The 21,745-nt window shown below is 37.3% G+C and overlaps 1 protein-coding gene across 1 annotated transcript in view; it reads left to right on the top strand.

Annotated features, from left to right (window-relative positions):
• Nucleotides 1-21,745, top strand: part of tmeff2b (transmembrane protein with EGF-like and two follistatin-like domains 2b) — a 106,171-nt gene that overhangs the window by 29,018 nt on the left and 55,408 nt on the right. Inside the window, exon 2 of the mRNA XM_021476996.2 lies at nt 3,628-3,737. Within this exon, the coding sequence (XP_021332671.1) occupies nt 3,628-3,737 (110 nt within the window). The remainder of the gene's footprint in view (nt 1-3,627; nt 3,738-21,745) is intronic.

Raw genomic sequence — 21,745 nt, 5'->3', positions numbered from 1 at the left:
GCCCCCGGTGGCATTGTTGCAAACTGCTATTACACAGAAAAACATTGTACTAATCCCGCATCGACGTCACATGGGGGGGGGGGTTCTGGTAATTTTAAACTGTAACATACAATTTGTGTATATACCTGTAGATATTGCAATAATTATTTAAGATATTTACACAATTTATATCTGTTTTCAAATTGAATATTTCAAAAATAATAATTGATTCCTGTTATGCAAAGCTGAATTGTCAGAATCATTACAAAATGGATTTAATTTTGAAATCTAAAAATATATATGTGTTTTGCTTCTTAATATTTTTGTGGAAATCTAGGTTTTTTAAGACATTTGGTTGATTTATAAAATGCAAATAACATTTATTTGAAATAGAAATATTCAAATTATGAAACTCAATTATACATTTAATAAATTACATTTTCTTTATGGCTGACAATATATCAGTGTGTACCTAAAACAGCTCATTTATTCACAGAAAAGCATATTTTATCTGCCAATATAGTATACACGCCAATTCTGGGTGGAATACGACAACCACTGGGCTATGTTTTATTTAAAAATGTAACCCAGTGACTTATTTCACACAAATATGACTTCAAACTACCCAATATGTTTTACAGTGTTTACAAAGTTTCTTTTTATGTCGACTGAAATCAAATATTCATGAAAATGCATTCCCTTACAGTGCACTAATATATTCTTTCAATTCATATGCATGATATTTCCTGAAATTAATTTCTCAAAAAACATACTTTATGGATTTCAAGTATACGAATCAATACGTTCAAGTGCACTTTTCTTTACAGCCGTCAATGCGGTTTCATGTTGTAACATTATACAGTGTGACGTGGATGTTCAGCCCATCCTGTTCTTTGACTTGCAGATGGTGGAGCTTATGAAATATTCATCCTGGATCATCCTGTTCCTCTTTGTGTTTGCAGGGAGAAGCCTTTGAGTCAATTTTGGCTCAAGGCATTGAACTAAATAGTCATATGTGGAAGTGCACTCATGTTTGAGGAGGTTTAGGAGTGTTACTTCTTTCTAATCATGCGAATGATGCAATCGTCTGGGGGGCTTACATTTGTTTATTCTGAGAAATTATAAAAAGCATTATTTCACTGTGTTTTTTATATTTTATACAGTTGAAGTCAGAATTAGCCCTTCAGTATATTTTTCCCCAATATGCTTATTTCTCAAGACCACCATTTTAAAAAACGAAAGTGAGGCTGAGGTGGGAAGAAATCCGGAAGTATAGGATCAGAACTGTAAACATTGCAACAACATCCCGTGGATTACAAACCTCCAGCTGTTTCCACAATTTCAAAGTGCAGATATGGTTTAAACAGCACTTTAATATTATTCAGTTTAGTTTAATTTAAGCAATTAAAAGCATATTAGACATCAAACTAAATCACAATCTCTTAAAGAGTAATCTGCTTAAGTTTCCCCCTAAGCTTTAGTTCACGGCACCAGGTAAACACCATGGGGACGCTTCCCTGCTTTAGCCAATTTAGCTGGTGAGCAATAAAACAATGCAGTCCTCTGTAGCACACTCTCGTGTTGTCTGTAATAGTGTTGTCCTGGTACTGGAGTTTTAAAAACATCCATTTCCCACTAACATTTAAGCGCTGCCGTGCGCTTTCCTAAATACTGCTGATTTGCCATAGTACTCACCAGTGCTCACCAAAAAATGACTGTGATTGGCCGTGAAGGTCATCAGCTCACCGCTCTTTTCAAGTGCAAACACAGATACTAAGACACTGGAGCACTTTAAAGCCATGAAGATCAGTCGATTCATCAGCGATTCGCTTGTGTGTTTGCACTCGGTAAACATCAGTGAAGAGTGGTGAACTGATGACCTTCACACAGGCTCAACAAAATTGGACAATTGAAGATTGGAAAAACGTTGCCTGGACTGATGAGTCTCGAATTTTGCTGTGACATTCGAATGGTAGGGTCAGAATTGGGCAACAACAACATGAAAGCATGGATCCAACCTGCCTTGTCTACAGTTCAGGCTGCTGGTGGTGGTGTAATAGTGCGAGGGGTATTTTCTTGACACACTTTGGGTCCATTAGTACAAATTGAGCATCGTGTCAAAGCCACAGCCGACCTGAGTATTGTTGCTGACCATGTCCATCCCTTTATGACCACAGTGTACCCATCTTCTGATGGCTACTTCCAGCAGGATAATGCACCATGTCATCTTCAAATCATCTCAGACTGGTTTCTTGAACATGACAATGAGTTCACTGTACTCAAATGGCCTCCACAGTCACCAGTCTCAATCCAATAGAGCACCTTTGGGATGTGGTGAAACGAGAGATTCACATCATGAATGTGCAGCCTACATCATGTCAAAATCTCTGAGGAATGTTTCCAGTACCTGATTAAGGATTAGGGCAGTTCTGAAGGCAAAAGGGAGCCCAACTTGGTACTAGTAAGGTCTACCTAATAAAGTGGCCGATGAGTGTAGTTCCTAGCCATACTGACCTATAAAATAACAACTTTTCAATTTCTGAAACTCAAAAAAAACTCAAGCTTTTTATAGGGAAATCTTTGGTCATTTTGAGTGAGAGGCTAATGGTCTTATCTGATTCAGTGATTTATGTTAAGCTAAGCTAAAAGTGTTCTCGCCAGACCCAGAAATCGGCTGAATGGATTAAGAAATAATAAACTTTAACTTTAGGTTACTTGTAAAATGAACATATTTTCAAATTAAAGTGGAGCTTTCCTTTAATGCAATCAGTCAGCTCTCTGTTCACCTTCAGTGTCATCCTGGCCACATTCTGCAAGTCTGTAAGCTTTAAATTTTTGGCGGTTCTGACCTTAAACCAGCTCCAAAAAAACAAAAACAAAATAAGTTCTTTTTTATCAAAGCAGCTTTTGTAACAGGCTGTCTGTTGTTTAGGACTGCAGTCATGATATGCTTTAACTTTAATATCCTTCATCCAGCTTGAAACCAAAAGCCCCTTTGTCCCGAGGAAGTAATTCTGTGAGGTTGTTTCACACCAATAATGTGTTTATTCAGTTTTAATGAAGTACAGTGTTTCGTTTGACCGAGGGTGCACTTTGGGGAAAAGATCGTTGGAGATTTTAAAGTGATATGATCCAATTATAAAACACTGAGTTTAATTCGTGAGACATTGCACGCTAACCCAGATCCTGTGACTCAGTCTGGCCGGATCTGTCCTATTATGACCAAAACCAAATTTCATTAATACTAATGCCGTTTGCTTTTAAAAATAGATTTAGAAGAAAAAAGTCTCTTATTTTAGGCAGTTTTATTTTTAAACTCCCAGAGTTCTGGTTAAATTTAACCAGTATATTAAGATTTTGTTTTGTCATTTTTGTTAATAACGTGTATTTTTAACATCATGCAATGTTTTATTGCTCTAAAGTATTTACTGTTGTCAAGTTAGAACTAAACCGAAATTTCAAATGCATAATAGGTCATATATATATATATATATATATATATATAATTTGATAATTTGTTATTATTATTTTAGCATTTTGTTCTAGCATGAAATTTTGTAACAATGCTAATCATTTTAATGTGAACTTTAATGTACACTTTACATTAAGTTTGTGATCTCTAATCTACATTTGTTTGTTTCCCGACAGGGTTTGAAGAACAGGACACTGATCTTTTTCTGTGCGACACAAACACTTGCAAGTTCGACGGCGAGTGTCTGCGAATCGGGGACACGGTGACGTGCATCTGTGATTTTAAGGTAGGAATCAATGCTCCTCAGATACAGTTGAAGTCAGAATAATTAGCCCCCCTTTGAGTTTTTCTTCTTTTTTAAATATTTCCCAAATGATGTTTAACAGAGCAAGGAAATTTTCACAGTATGTCTGATAATATTTTTTCTTCTGGTGAAAGCCTTATTTATTTTATTTTGGCTGGAAAAAAAGCAGTTTTTTAACTTTTTAAAAAGTCATTTTAAGGTTAAAATTATTAGCCCCTCTAAGCTATTTATTTTTACAAAAGTCTACAGAACAAACCATCGTTATACAATAACTTGCCTAAATACCATAACCTGCCTAGTTAACCTACTGTAATCAACCTAGTTAAGCTTTTAAATGTCACTTTAAGCTCTATAGAAGTGTCTTGAAAAATATCTATAAAATATTATGTACTGTCATCATGACAAAGATAAACTAAATCAGTTATTAAAAATGAGTTATTAAAACAATGATGTTTAAAAATGTGTTAAAAAAATCTGCTCTCCGTTTAGCAGTCATTGGGGGGAAAATAAACAGGGGCTAATAATTCAGGAGCGCTAATAATTTTGACTTCAACTGTATTACCATTTGCGTGCTATTTTTAGTATCACAATTTGATCATGTGATGCGTTTAAGGCACTACACTAGAGCTGGAAATCAATTCAGATGTCCTGATTCAATTCAGTCCTGATTTGCAAACTGTTAATTTGATTTAACTTAATTTTCTATTTAATTCAGCAGATATAGATTTAATACAATTGCTGCTGATATTCTCAAAAATGATCAATGAAGACTTTATTTCAGGTGCATTTTTACATTAAAAAGTCGATTGTAAAAAATAAACGACCGTAAATTAAATGGTAAAAAACTGTAAAAATGCTACAGTAAAAATATGTAACCTGGTTAATTGTACATATCCTTAAAATATATGATGTGTAGGGTTAAGCCTGGTTTATACTCGACGGGTCCGCTAGTTCGCTTGAGAGCGTGAAGCGAATGTGATGTCAATTAAGTACACACAGCATGCCATATCATCTGATAGTTGTAAGAATTACAGGGAGGTTGCCGCTTGACTTTAGTATGATCTCCTTTAGTATGATCTTTAGGGGAGGGATTTGGGGGCATGCCTCTTTGTAAAAAAAAATTAAAACATTTTTTTTGGTAGGAATTATTTACCATGCATTTGTACGAATTAGCAACCTTTTGGAAAAACCTAAAATAGTTACATTTCCTTGTTAAACACAGAATACCCCTAAAATACAGAATCAATTTAAAAAATAAACCACTTTAAAAAAATTATAAATACATTTCCCTCTGGCCCTACTACACACACACACACAGTGTAAGCAAACTGTCGCTAATTAAAATCCACCCCCACATGTTTTCTCAGGGCAAACAAACACACACACACACACACACACACACACACACACACACACACACACACACACACACACACACACACACACACACACACACACACACACACACACACACACACTTTCTCTCGGTCAGAGTGCTCAGCTCCGCTCAGACGTCGTGCATCTGTGTCTTGTTGCAGGCCAAGCTGCATCACTCAGGTAAATAGCATTATCTGTCTGCTCTGACTGTGCGCGGGGGGGAATTTCCTTTGATGCATCTGCTCGCTCGGCCGACTTCGCTCCGCACAAAGATGCCTTGTGCACTTAAGAAGGGTCACGCTGCTTTCATTCCTGCCCTTAATACAATTGAGCGGCACTAACGCTGGTCTGGGGCCACGCGAGTGCATCTAGCTGTGGTGGGACGGGTTATTGGTTAAGTATCATGCGCCGTGAGAGACAGTAGCGGGTGTGTATGGGAAAGCCCTGCTCCTGGTGCCCGAAGCCCTGCCCTACCTCCAGACTCCCAAACTGAAAGTGCAATGGGAGAAGTGTGTGTGTGTGGGAAAGAGAGAGAGAGAGAGATGAATGGATGTGATTCGCACAAGTTCACTTACTGACATGCTATTGATCCAGCTCTTATACTCAGAGAGAGAGAGTGAGAGAGGAATTGAAGGCGGTCATTCGCTTTCTAGACTACTAGAAACGCTAAATGGAACTGCAATCTGATGTTGAAGGGAGCCGGCTGAGATAGAAGGGAAATATGGGCACATTTAGCTAGTGTGAGATTTTTTAGGGTGGACGGGACAACCTGTTTGTCCCTACAATGGGGGATAGTGTTTTATTGCTTGTTTATTTGTTTGTTTATACAGACCATCAGCATTATTCAACCAAAAGTTATTCATTATTCAACCTCTTCCTATTCAAACACACCTGAATCAACTGATCAGAACATAACAAGAAACTATAAAACCGGAAGTTAGTGGGTCAGATAAGGGAGACATCCAGAATATGCATGTTGGTGCGCCTCCCAATAGAGTCTGGCTGCAGATTTGCACTTGCACTTTCAGGCTTGCACTTTCGGACTTCCTCTGCAAGTGACGTCATTTACAATCGACACCTGTGCCCGCTTGCATGAAAGTCCTTCAGTAATTTAACTAAAGGCTCGTACACACCGGGACGCTTTTCGCATTTATTGTCAGAGTTTTTCAGGATTCAAATCCAAGCAATTTTCACTGGCGTTGAGCAGAAGATTGTGCAAAATCACTCCTTGACGTTAGATGACGCTACACAACTTTAAGCCTCTGACACCCGCTTGTAACACAGTAGAAGACAAAGTTGACACGCTTGTTGCTATGGATGGTTCAAGCAGCAGCTGGGTGTGCACGATCACATTGACGCCCTTTATTTAGTTACGTTAAACGTCGACGGAAAAGCCGAGCAAAATACATCATTACTTCGTTATGATTAAGAGCGTTGCAAACAACCTTCTTATCTGTCACCTATACCAAAGTGCCTCTTTCGTTTCTGGCAACATACGGCTACCGGCGCCGCAATGGCTATAGTTACGTGAATAGATCCAAATGAACCACGAATGCTTGCCTTACAGCAGCTCTGCAGTACACGTCATCTGTGCTGTTTTCTTTCGGTTAAGCGAGTCGAGACGTTCCCCTATTGAGTCGATCTCAACATGATGTTTGGAGGACCTATAAAACTGGGCTGGGATCATTTAGAGACTTTAGACTCTAGAAACTGCGATTTCATATGGATGCACTCATATATTACACATATATATTAGTTTATTTATTAAATTGTTTTATTACATTATTTATCTACAGTTCCGAGTCGTTTATCTAAAACATTTTTATGTGGGGGAGAATGCTTGCATTTTGAGTGTCATTTGTTCAAGGGAGCTGATTAGTTCTCTTAAATGTTTTAAGAGGAAATTGTTACTAAAGACTAAAGAGAAATACCTAATGGCAGCCTTAAGTTCCTTAAGTTGTTCTTTTTTTTCACTTTTTTTTTTGGTTCTTGCAACTCAATTTTTACTAAGAGTACCCTTAACCTTCAAACTGGGGGATTTTTTGGTTAAGGACTTTCATGACGTCACTTGCAGAGGAAGCATGGGTGCCTGAGAGTGCAAGCTCGAAAGTGCAAGAATGAAAGTGCAAGTGCAAATCTGCAGCCAGACCCTTCTCATGCCTTCAGGAACATGGTTGGGAAACACTGCTCTATGCCATTCTGTCACATTGTTGTTGGGTCCACTGTTGGTTTGGTTTAGTACAATACAATATGCATTTATTTTTATTATCAGAGTCAGAAATTAAAATAGCGCTCCATACCCTACCACTTTTTGGGACCATTTCACTAGGCTACTGTAGACTTGCTGTCACGATCAGCTGTGATCTAGCAGTTGCAGATCGCCGAAGAACTACAAATCCCACCCTGCACCTCACACACACCCGTTCTCTCACTGATTGTTCACACACAGCTGGAAACTTGTCATAGACTGATTGCCGGGACTATTAATATACCTCACATTCCCACACACACTGCTGAGTCTTGGTCGCTGTTAGCATTACGAAATGCTTTCCTTTTGTGTGTGTGTGTGTGTGTGTGTGTGTGTGTGTGTGTGTGTGTGTGTGTGTGTGTGTGTGGTTGAATTTTATTGGTTTCACATGTGAGTGGTCACAGCATCTTTAAACTTTTCTTTTCGATAAAACAAAGCTAGATCCACTCCTCGACCCCCCCCCCCCCAACTCCAGCCCACCCAGATAAACACCCACACTACCCCCCTGTTCATGCCTTCCTCCAAATAACATTGAAATCAAGACAAAAAACTAACAGAACTAACTAATATGCTGATTTGAGGCTCATGAAGCATTCATATTTTTCTTGAAACTATGATAGTTGTTGTTTCATCATTTCTAACATTATAAAGAGCACTTTTAATCAAATGTAAAGCATCTTTGCTGAGTAATAGTGCTGTATTCTGTTAAGAAAAAATCTGAAGCTACATTTTTGAAATGTAGAGTGCGTGTGAATTTGAAACACCTAGTTATCTCCTGGGTATAGAGGCTGTCAGTAGTGTGCAGTATTTTTATCTGCATAAGAGTCAAACGAAATGCTTTTTCTCTCTACAATTTATCCTTGCACTCTGGCCATCTGTCTTGCAGTTTGTGATCAAATGACTATGTGCGAGTGCCAAAGCACTATATAATATGTGCTCTGACATGGCACTGAGTCTGTCATGTTCCAATTTAGGAAAGAAAAACACTGAAAAACATACACTGACACGCTATAAATTACACATCTGTGCATGTAACTGTCGCACAGTAATGGATCTGAGAGAGGAACTGGTTGGAGCTCACGTCAATAATGGCAGGATTGCAAACTGACTGCTTCAAAAAAACACATTTGATATGAATTATGTTTAATTTCCTCAACACTGCATTATTGTTGAGGAGAAAATGACGTCTTTTTAATTCAAACATTAAGGTAAAGCTAAGGTCACAGTCTTGAGTTTCAAGGAACGCAAGCATTTTCATATAAAGAAAATGTGTGTCAGTGTGAGTCGCTTTGGATAAAAGCATTACCAAATGCATAAATGTAAAAGAAGGTTATTTTATATTTTTATTCTTGTTCAAAAGAAAAGATACTTTTACTACAATAAATAACATTATATATTGAATTGAAACTAAACTGTTTCCTTCCACCGTTTTCTCATTCTCAAGTTTTGAAGATTGTAGTTTTAACGCAAAATTATAGTAAAATGCACATAAATAAAATATTCAAGATCTTTGAGTTTGCTAAAAAATTACATTCAGTACTAAAATCAAAAGGAAAGTGACTCTCTAGAATCATAGGTGAGGCATCCGACTTAGATGAACAAATGAGTTAAAACATCAACACTATTGACTGGGTAAACTGAAACCTGCCTTGTCCAATCAAGGAGCAGTTGGCAGAATAGAGGCCAATATTTATAAATATAAAATTATATATATATATATATATATATATATATATATATATATATATATATATATATATATATATATATATATATATATATATATGGGAAGCAAAGTGAAGCATCTAAAATAAAAAAAATCTACAGTATATTTTTGACCAATACAATGTATTTTCATCTGTTGCTAAAATCCACGCAAGCAAGGTTTGTGGTCCAGGTTAAGGTACAAGGTCAACTTTATTTGTACAGCACCTTAAAAAACATGATTATTGACCAAAGTGCTTCACAGACAAGACAAAAATAACGAACAAGAAAAGAAACTGAACAGTATATGATTAATAAAAAATAGGAACTAAAAATTATTTGAACTAAAATCTGTCAAATCTGTTATCCTAACAGTCCTAAAAGAGAGGGAAAAAAACTAATTTAGGGAAGAGATGAGGTTTAGAGCCAAACAAAATCAGCTCTGTTTTATTTTCATTTAGTTGTAAGAAATTTGTATGCATCCATCCCAGTGGTCCAGTGTCATATAAACACCAATAGAAAAATAAATTTATGAATGGATGCAGGTTTGCATCTGCATCTATTTTTACATTATTAATTACTGCATTGTGAAACAACATGAACTACAAATCTTTAGTTGTCATGACATTTTTTTTATAATACTTATTTTGTATTTTGCAGATCTTTGAAAGCGATGTGTTTAATGAACAGTGGAAATATATATTGTAAGGGATTTGTTTTGTCTTTTATACATTTTCAGTATATAACACTTTACAAGAGCTTGGAGTTACATGCTTTTTTGCAGTGTTGTAAGAGAACACTGATAGTGTTACATCTTTAACAGCCCATTAGTGTTGGAAATTTCGAGAGGGGTCTGGCTGCAGACCTGGTGCAGTGGAATCTGGGCTGCATCCAATGCTTTTTAATGGGCTCACCTAACCCTACCCGTCACAGTGACGTCACTAGCTCCATTTTAGTGCATTGCGTCTGACATTGCATCGCTGAGTGATGCAGTCTTAGCTTGCATCATAAAGGCTGCATCCAGATACTATTGGAAATTTCAACACTTGTAAAAGTGTTCTGTGGCACGGTGGCCCAGTGGTTAGCACTGTCGCCTAACAGCAAGAAAGTCGCTGTTTCTAGTCCTGGATGGACCAGTTGCCATTTTTGTGTGGAGTTTGGATGTTCTCCCCATGTTGGTGTGGGTTTCCTCTACAGTCCAAAGAAATGTGGTACAGGTGAATTAGATGAACTAAATTGGCTGTAGTGTATGAGTGTGTGTGTGTGTGTGAATTAGAGAGTGTACGGGTGCTTTCCAATACTAGGTTTTGTCTGGAAGGGCATCCGCTGCATAAAACATGCTGGAATAGTTGGTGGTTCATTCCGCTGTGGCGACCCCTGATAAACAAAGGACAAAGCCTGAATCTAAAAGTGATACATTAACACTTATGTGGTGTAATCCATACATACAATTTCAAAGTGTTCAATCAAACTCTATTTGTGTTTTGATTTCTGACTGATTTCAAATTTGTAGTGTACAATAATATTACAATAAATTGTAATGTATTGTAATGTAATGTGTATTTATATAGCGCATTTATTGTGTATGGCAATACACCCAAAGCGCTTTACAATCATGAGGGGGGATCTCTCCACACCACCACCAGTGTGCAGCGTCCACTTGGATGATACGATAGCAGCCACAGGACAACAGCGCCAGTGCGCTCACCACACACCAGCTATTGGAGGAGTGAAGAGACAGTGATAGAGCCAATTCAGTGGATGGGGAGGATTGGGAGGCCATAAAGGGCCGATTGAGGGACTTTGGCCAGGTTACACCCCTGCTCTTTATGAGAAGTGCCATGCGATTTTTTAATGACCACAGAGAGTCAGGACCTCGGTTTATCGCTCATCCGAAAGGCGCCGCCCACTGACAGTATAGTGTCCCCTTAACTTTTAATGGGGCATTAGGACTCACACAGACCGCAGGTTAAGCGCCCCCTGCTGGCCTCTCTAACTCCACTTCCAACAGCAACCTAGTTTTCCCATGTGGTCTCCCATCCAGGTACTGACCTGGCTCAGCACTGCTTAGCTTCAGTGAGTAACCGGTCTAGGGCTGCAGGGTGATATGGCTGTGGAGTTCAATTTCAATATATTACCCTCATTTTCTGTTCACTTTTATTCTATTTTATTATTTAATTATATGATTTACTAATATAAACATAACATAAAAGTGAAATAAAATAAAAGTGAAAAGAGAAAATAAGAAACAAATATATTGAAATAGTAATTATTATTACTATTATTAATTAAATACTTATTATTAATAATAATTAACTACTTATTAAAATGAAATATTAAACAGAATGCTTAATTTAGGAAGAAATTACATTTAAATCAGAGAAAGAAAAGCAGCATTTGTCATGTGTGTAAATATGTGTGTGTTGCAGTGACACATTGACCCTACTATCAACTGCTTGTCTATATGGCCACTTGGGGCCTGCAGCTTCAGCAAAAACAACAAAAGCACACATATTTTCCTGGCTGCGTTTTAAAAACAGCATTTCTACTTGAGTCTTTTCCTCCCCCTCATCCTTCTCTCCACCTCAGGCACACACTAACACAGATAAACACAAACATGCGTTCAGAATCCTCAGACGGAGACCATCACCTTAGCAGAGCTCTAATGAAGCGATATGAAGGACTGAGTGCTTCAGCTCAACAAAGCTAGCGATAGCTTTCAGTAGAAGCCACAAACACTGTAGGAACCTCCGGACACACACAGCAACATGCTAACCGCTCAGCTCTATCCTTCACTCCTTTCTCAGTCTACCATTCCTTTACGAAATGTTAAATGCTTTTTTAAACATGTCTTGGAATATCACTTAATATGGACATGTTCTCATTAGACACTTACAGTACAGCAGGTTATAACATAATTATATTTCATACAGTATCATGCTAATTTTGTTTAGGGGATACAGTGACCCCTTTAGATAATCAAAAGAATTGCACTTTATTTAACATTGTAAATCTTCAACAAAAGCATTACAGAGAAACAAACGAATGTCCTAACACTAAAATCGGTCACTGTACTAATTCAGCTTTTTAAAAAGGAATCGTTGACCCAAAAAATTATAGCTCTGTCATTATTTACACATTAAGTCATTTCCAAACCTGTGATATATTCAGTAGATCATAGCAACATATCATTTTTAGACAGGAGCCTTAAAGGTCCATGTATTTTTAATTTAATTTATTTAATTCAATTTGTTATTTCGATTTTTTTATTTTAAATAAAATTACATAAATTTTATTACATTTAATTTCATTTTAATACTATTAAAAAGTTAAATGTATTTAATTTAACTTTATTGTATTTAAATTAAATAAGTTACATTAGTTTAAATGTATTTTATTTTTTAATAATAATTTTTTTTAAATATTGTATTTATTTATTTATTATTACAATTTAATGGGTTTGTAAATTTACATAAGCCAAGTCCTTTGCTTGAACCGTTATATCATTAACACTTCACCAAAGCAAGCTTAAACTGTTCAAGATTTTTACATTTACTCAATTTGTTAGAAGATTCAGATGTCAGAGATTTGTGTTTGTCTCTTATTATATTGGATATTCATGAATGAACCGTTATATAAGGATATAAAATATATTGTAGCAAAGATGCCACTTCCAGTGCTTGAAAACATTTAAAATGTCATGTTGACATAAAAAGATGAAGAACACAAAGCTATTTAACAAAGAATTATATAAACATACAAATTATAAAAAATTAAAAATTAAAAAAAGCAACCCAGGCTCATTATGGATACTTACCCCTATATACATTTCTGGAGAGTGCCAAATACATCCCAGGAGCTAAGTCTTATTGCAGTCTTTACGAATTCACCAGAGGCCGCTGTGTATGCTTTTTCAGATCTCAAATTTCTCTCGCAAATGCAATTTGCACCTGCTCTTCTTGCATAAATCCACCAGAGGCTGCTGTCGACTCACTGACTGACCGACTGACCAATAACCCCAACCACCCCCTTACCTAAACCCACCCGACAGTTCTCCAGTTTTTAAAAGCAATCCAGAAAAAAGAAAAGGCCATGCAGCCACCTAATTTTTACCATGTTTTCAGATTTTACCACGTTCTCACCCTGAAATTTATTTATTTTATTTTCTGCCACTGGACAAACTGGTAAGAGTGGAAAAGCTGTCCACAGGGAGATAGGCGGTCAGCTGGTAGCATGAAAAGAAATAGAAGCCATCGACAGCAACATACAGTACCTCCCCGTATTATTAGTTTTAAAGATGAAATGCGGCCACACGTACCTCTGGCTACATAATTTGCTCTCTCCAGAAATGTATACGGGGCTACGTATTCACAATGAGCCTGTGTTGAAAAAACACACTTCTCAGATCTCTGACAGCACCACTGACTCTAAACAGTAAACAGTTGGGTTTGTCACAATTTTTAAGATCCATTGGCATTTTTACATTGTGGTCTGTGCTATTTGCAGTGCGATTCTGCATTTGCATGTGTTGTAAGCATTTGCATGCATGTGTGTTGTCAAAATGATTAAGACGTTTTCTAAATTTGATACCGTTTTTCTATTTGCATTTGTTTTCTTAACTTGTAGTGCATTTGAACTCTCTCATTGTTGTATTAGCCTGTGCACATCATGAATTATACAAGAAGCATAACAAGAACTAGATTTAAATCCCCACCATCAAATGATAATCTATTCATTAAAAGCAAATTCGCGACTAAAATAATGAACAAATTTACAACCATGGAAAATTTTGTTTTAAGTGAAGTATATTTATAAACTAATTTCGAGAGGATCATGTGCTTATGATTGCTTGCAGCCGGTCCCGCATTATCCAATTTATGATTCATCAATCAGACGATTCCTAAGCCACTTTAAATACCCTAAGTTCCATATAACAGCCATCTTCATTTTAAAGAGTCCCCCCTTTCCACCCTTACTCCTTGTCCTTTCCTAGATTGGTGGCACGGTGGCACAGTGGTTAGAACTGCTACCTCACAGCAAGAATGTCACTGGTTCTAGTCCTTACCAAGCCAGCCAATGTTTCTGTGCGGAGTTTACACGTTCTCCCCATGCTCACGTGGGTTTCCCCCAGGTTCCCCAGTTTCCTACCACCGTCCACAAACATGCAACTCAAGTTAATTGACTTATCTAAATCAGCACTATAGACTTGCTCCTAGTAATGCTGCGTTCACACCAGACGCGGAACGCGCGTCAAGCGCGAGTGATTTACATGTTAAGTCAATGCAAAAGCACGAATAGACATCCTGTGGCGCGATACGCGCGAATGACGAGAATTGTGCGAATGGCGTGGTGCGCATGGCGCGATATGTGCGAATGGCGTGGCGCGAATTGATCATTTTGCGCGTTTGACGCACTTAATGCGCGTTTCGCGCGAATCACTCGAGTTCGAAAATCTGAACTTCAGCGGACATTCGCACCGCGTTAACCAATCAGGAGCTTGCTCTTGTGGGGGCGTGATTGTGGAGTATCTTGTCAGACACAGACAAGAAGTTCATCAAACTGGGCTGGGCTCAGTCAGAAGCACCGCTGAAAACCTCCATCAGCCAGGTTCAGTTTCTGGAGGATTATATGAGCTTAAAGAGCTGGATGCACCTCTGAAAGGATGTAGTGGACTCAGACATGGCCCTAAACGTATCGACGCTGTTTATCATCCTTCATAAAGCACATAAACACTGTTATTCTCTTTATAAAATCCATGTTAGCCATTTAGCTATGAAGCTAGAGTCACGGGGCTGACAGAAGCTCTGCCCATCATGCAAATGCGCGTCTGTTTCCTAAGTGAATTTGACACGCGAATGAAGCGGGGTTTGACACGCAAATAAAGCGAGTAACCTCAAATGTTCACGCGGCTATTTACGCGCGAATAGAGTGATTTATCCGCGCATCCCGCTTCTGGTGTGAACACAGCATAAGTAGTAATCTCTTAAGAGCAATAACTATCTGTTCATTTGCTACTACAACAGGGGAGTTCTTAAGATCTACCTGAGCTCAAACTCCCCTCTTACCTTGAACACGGGAGGGAGCCCCGGGCTCGAGGATCTAATGAGCTCAGGGCTCTCTCCCAGGACAGCATGCTTAACAAGCCTTATAATCAATCATCAGCTAAGTGTGAACTTTTGAAACTTGTTTTAAATGTGTTTACAATTCAAAGTGTTTGAGTAAAATTTAATTTCAGCTTTATTCTGTAAACTACTGATGAAATCTAGAGCAGTGTTTCCCAACCCTGTTCCTGGAGGCACACCAACAGTACGTAGTTTGGATGTCTTCCTTATCTGACCCATTAACTTCAGATTTTGGAGTCGCTTCATATGTTCCTGGTTGAAAATAAGTACTGTTGGTGTGCCTTCAGGAACACGGTTGTCGGAAACAACTAGAGCAAATTTTCATAAAATAAAATAAATAAAACTGCTGCATTGACACCAATGCCATTTGGGTAGATGAGATACTTCATATATGAGAAAAATTATTATAAGGGCTGCACAATATATAGAAAAATGTTCGTCTTTAAAACAGTTTTAATTTATCAGACAGATATGGCAGTGAACTTCTCTGTCATCGGCTGATTTAAATGCATGAGCATTAATGGATTCTCACTGGCTGTCATTGTTTTATCTATTAACAAAATAGCCTTTAATGCAAAATTAATGACAAAATAGACAAAAAAAAAAAAAAAAAAACTTAATAAAAAGAAAATAGTATTCTTGTTTGGGTCAGCTTCCACTAATATTGATCATTTGCTTTGACTTTGTTTGTCAAACATTCCAAACTGTTCATGAAATACTTATTTTTATTAGATGTTTTCGTAAAAATGAAATGGAGCAGGCTGCTAAAGATGGCTGGGTCTGAAAGCCAGGACACAATGAGGGATGCAGTCCTACAGAGCAAGAAAAAAACGACGTGAGAGATAGATGAGAGCAGTTACAGTAAATGGAAGAACAGGAAGAAAGAATTTCTCTTAATGACATGTTTTAATATCCTCGTCAAAAAGCCGCTGCTGCCTGAAGATGTATGAGGAAACAGAAGTTGCGTCATCTTTCCTCCCTCTCTATTCATCCTTCACCTGCTAGCATTGATTTTCTTATTTCAGGCTTTCATTTCTCTGCATCTTTCTATTTTGTGCTTTCTCTTCTCTTTTCCTTTTGTCAATCTTTCATCACATATTTGAGCTCTTCTTTGTGATGTTGCCTATTTTGCTAATGTAGACGGTGAACATTGAGCTAGTAGAACTGATCTGTTTTTGTTTATGTTTGTAGCTACCATTACATGGAAGTGTGTGTGTACTTGATTATGTGGTTTAGAAGGACACACAATTGTATAATGGCATGGTTATATACTAGTTCATCTTTATAAAGGTGGTTTACAAGGACGTGTCATGTGTCCTCATAATTCAAAATGCTTAAAAATTATACTTAATGTTTTAGGGGTAGGTTGAGCATTTTTTTTTACAGTATAAAATACATTATGCCTATGGGTAGGTAAATAAACCCATAAACCAACACCTGATCTGAATAAAAGTTTCTTGTTCTAATGTAGTTTTATCAGTTTATATAGTTTTCACTTCCTTTGTTTCACACATTTGTATCAAATTAGGCAATTGAGATTGTTACATATTAATCTTTTTATAAGAGTTGCAATTTGAGCTAGTACTTGTCTGACTGGCTTTTGTTTTAGTAACTGATCTACACTCACCGGCCACTTAATTAGGTACACCTTTCCAACTGCTTGTTAATGCAAATTTATAATCGGCCAATCACATGGCAGCAACTTAATGCATTTAGGCATGTAGACATGGTCAAGACGATCTGCTGCAGTTCAAACTGAGCATCAGAATGAGGAAGAAAGGTGATTTAAGTGACTTTGAATGTGGCATGGTTGTTGGTGCCAGACGGGCTGGTCTGAGTATTTCAGAAACTGCTGATCTACTGGGATTTTCACGCACAGCCATTTCTACGGTTTACAAAGAATGATCGGAAAAAGCGAAAATATCCAGTGAGTGGCAGTTCTCTGGGCGCAAATGCTCTTTGATGCCAGAGGTCAAAGGAGAATGGCCAGACTGGTTTGAGCTGATAGAAAGGCATCAGTAACTTAGAAAGGCATCAGTAACTTAAATAATCAGTAACTTAAATAATAAGCTGGGCTACAGCAGCAGAAGACCACACCGCGTGTCACTCCTGTCAGCTTAGAACAGGAAACTGAGACTACAGTTTGCACAGGCTCACCAAAATTGGACAATAGAAGATTGGAAAAATGTTGCCTGGTCTGATGAGTCTCGATTTCTGCTGCGACATTCGGATTATAGGGTCAGAATTTGGCGTCAACAACATGAAAGCATGGATTCATCCTGCCTTATATCAACAGTTCAGGCTGGTGTTGGTGGTCTAATGCTGTGGGGGGTATTTTCTTGGCATACTTTGGGCTCATTAGTATGACCACAGTGTACCCATCTTCTGATGGCTACTTACAGCAGGATGGCCTTAACAGGATGGACTCAAATGGCCTCCACAGTCCAACAGCACAGGGCCAAATGTGTTAAGGGCTTAAGTTAGAGTGAGTTTGCCTGATTCAGCATGTAGAATCGCCATCATATGTTGGTGAAAGAGAGTGCTCTGATTGGCTGTTCATCTACAAATCAGAGCGTAAAAACAAAAACTAAAATGACAAAACCACACACAGAAGTCAAGAGAAAATACACAGATTTCCACTGTCAGTCCATTACATTTCTTAAATATTTGTAAATGATCATTTGCATGAGTGAATTCCTCAGTGGTGAGCGAAAAGTTATGGAAAGATTTATCTTTTCACACAGAGCACACACTCATTTTCATCCATTTGGTGTGTTCATGCACAGCTCTTGACACAACCGACACAAGCCAATAACACAGTCAGTTTTTGTTGGCACTAATTCTTTGACATCAGCTTGGGTTTTAGACTGGATTTACTTAAACTAGCCTGATCTCACAAGGAAACGCAACTATTTTACGTTTGTCAGTTAAGTGGCTAATTCGTAAGAACTCGTGACACCCAACTCCCACTCCTAAACCCAACCCATCATTGGTAGATGAGCAAATCTGTATAAATTAGGCTGTATGAATTCATACAAGTTAGCCACTAAATCAAAACTTTACAAATTGCCGTGAGAGTGTTGGAATTACAGTCAATAAACAATAAGAAAGAAATATTTTAACAACACTTTTGGCGAGGTTTTGGTCTTTATTTTTAAAGATTTATTTTTTTATATACAGTTCAAGTCAGAATTATTAGCTCCCCTTTTGTCTCTCTTCCGTTTAAATATTTCCTAAATGATGTTTAACAGAGCTAGGAAATTTTCACTGTATGTCTGATAAAATTTTTTCTTCTGGAGAAAGTCTTATTTGTTTTATTTCGGCTAGAACAAAAGCAGTTAAAAAAAAAAAAAAACATTTCTAGGACAAAATTATTAGCCCCTTTAAGCTATTTTTGCTTTCGATAGTCTACAGAACAAACCATCATTATACAATAACTTGCCTAATTACCCTAACCTGCCTAGTTAACCTAATTAACCTAGTTAAGCCTTTAAATGTCACTTTAAGCTATATAGAAGTATCTTGAAAAATATCTAGTCAAATATTATGTACCGTCATCATGACAAAGATAAAAGAAATCAGTTATTAGAAATGAGCTATTAAAACCATTTTGTTTAGAAATGTGTTAAAAAAAATCTGATCTCCGTTAAACAGAAATTGGGGAAAAATGGGGGGGGCAAATAATTAATAATAATATAGCAATAATATAGGCAAATAATTCAGGGAGCTAATAACTCTGTCTTCTGTATATATTTTTTTGTGATAAGACAGTAGTAGTAGAAGCAAAGTTGGTGTGAGAGATGGGGACGGAATTGGGAAAAGTCCTCAAGCTGGGATTTCAACTTGGCACAAACAGATTTTGGTCTTTGTTAAGTCATTTTTTATTTTAGATTACTGGATATTGGTTACTTAATCTCAATCTTAATCTCAAAAATAAAACTACAGAGCAAGTAACTAAGCAGTCTGTTGGTGCAGGGTAAATTTGTCTTAAAGGTCCAATGAAGTGTTTTAAATGTGAATTTTGATTCAATGTTTGAAGTAATTTCAACCTAAACAAGAAGAGGGGTTGGGACATAGTGTGTAGCTCCTCCCCTTTAAATAAAACAGCCAATGGTGTTTTGTTTAATCAACACTCTCCCAGTGAGAGTGGCTGAGCTCAAACGCATCAAATGTAAAGTGTCTTGAAGGGGGTGGGGCATGTCAGATCTAGAAAGCATTTGATTGGTCAAATTGAAGTTTGAAGTGACGAGAATAAAACAGTTGATTCATTTAGGCGGAAGTGACAAAGCTTTACATGTTTATATCAGTTTTATGTCTTCTAAATGCAAATTTTTTCACTGTTTTGGAGCACACAAGCTTATAGATATCCTAAAAACTAACAATACTGCTACTAACATCTAAAATACCTTTAATTTCATAGAACTTTTTCACATAATTGCCAATAATTAATTACAAATGCAATTACAAATGCATTTAACTAAACATGAAACTGAAGACAGCTGATCAACTTCAGAAATGCGACATCGCTGCAGTGTACATTGAAGTGTACATTGAAATCCCCTACTCTGGTGTATAGCTGGCTGCCTGTGATTTATAAATCACAGCAGAGATGTGAAAGTTTGAAAGAGTCACCCTCTCTTCCATGTTTTTGTCCTTCTCACTTGTGCTCTCTTTTACCCTCAGGCTATTTGTCAGCAGTTCTGTGTTTGGTGTGTGTGTGTGTGTTTCCAGTGATTTTACTGTGTGTTTGCTGTGTGTCAGTTGTGTGTGCGGATGTGTGTGTATACAGACAGATGGATGACCTCTTGTTTAATGGCTGATGTAAATAACCTCTATCTGCTGGTGTGGGCTTGATATATGAGTGAAACGAATTCACCTTCTGTGTTCTTGCCTTGGGGTGACCCGCGTCCTCCAGGCATCACAACACAGCTGGCCATAATCACACCACTGCTCTTGTGTTCCTCAGCCAGGGTTTGTGTGTGTGTGTACAGGTATATGTGGTTTACAGGGACATGAAGCTGTATAATGACATGGGTATGACTTAGTTGTACTCTATTAAGGTGGTTTACAGGGTCACACCTTGTGTCCCTATTATTCAAGATGCTTAAACATCATATTTGAGTGTTTTGATATTCAAATTCAAGGATTGGGTTTTGGAGTAGGGCCATATCATAAGCAGTTTTTACTGTATAAAATATATCACGCCTATGGAGTGTCCCTGTAAGCCATAGGTATGTGAGTGTGTCAGGTTTGCAGGCAGGTGTTTCACCAGCAATAGAGAGCAACAGTCAGGTTGTAGAAGTAAAAACTCCATAAGAAAGTAATTGAAAGGAAAATGTCCATGGGAAAAACTTTAGACAGGGATATTGTTTTTGCTTTTGTTCCACCCACAATAATTCAACTCATCTTTAAAAAGTTTACTATTTTAAAACATGATGCTGTACAGAAAATTCTATAAATCAGAGAATTACAGTGAGACTTGCTCCACAATCCAGTCAATCTCACTACACTCTTAACATACTTGATATATATTTTGCAATAAACATGAAATATACACTGTAAACGTAAATGTAAAAAAATAAATGTAAAATTTACACTAACTTACTGGCAAGTTTGGTTGATGCCTGAATAATAAAGGAACTAAGTCGAAAAGAAAATGAATGAATGAATGAATGAATGAATGAATGAATGAATGAATTTCGGATACAGTGATTTAAATAGGATTTTGAAAAGTGAGGAGGGTATGTCCGCCTTGGAAATTATGCCTCAGCTTGGATGTAAACACTTTTTTTTTGGATTGATAATGTACTACTGAAGACATTCTTTTTGATTATTTAAGCAATCTAAGGGGCTGCTCGCGTATTCCAGGCACGCCTAGTTAATACTTTAATCAGCTTAATACTTTGTATGGAATATACACATTTCGGTAGACTATATCAGACCAACACAGAACACCCAAACACTGCAGTGCTTTTTAAATTTTGTCCATAGAGAAAACTTGTATCAGAGCAGCAGCAATGTTTTGTCAGTCATCCCCTGAGAACGGTTGATGATCACCTAGAAACGACAGATGTGAGTGCTACAGCAAAGCGTGATGAAAATGGGGAAGGAATGTGTACGGCTAAATCATGAATAGAGAATGACTTTAAATAAGGAGGAAATGTTTACCAAAATGGAGTTTAATAGTGATAAACATTTGACTTTAGTAGGGATGCACCGCTACAACTTTTTTTTTGATCCACTCATCATACCAAAATTCAGAGTATCGACCAATACAGATCCAATCCCAGCACTGTACCTTTTTTTGTTTTGTTTGGTTGTTTTTTAACATGACAGTTTCAATTGCTCTGGTGATAACCTCTAATAATATATCTTGTTTAGTAAAAATAACAGACCTATAGGCCTACTGTATATGACAGACACACAATCTAACTAAAAACATGATACTTGCTGTAAACTAGGCAACATTATTTGAGCATTCGTTTAGACATTGATATGATCTGATGTTGACCTGCTTTTTGGTTTCCCTTTTAATATTA

This window comes from Danio rerio, chromosome 6 (assembly GCF_049306965.1).
Source record: "Danio rerio strain Tuebingen ecotype United States chromosome 6, GRCz12tu, whole genome shotgun sequence".
NCBI lineage: Eukaryota > Metazoa > Chordata > Actinopteri > Cypriniformes > Danionidae > Danio > Danio rerio.
This window is presented reverse-complemented; position numbering and strand designations above follow the sequence as displayed.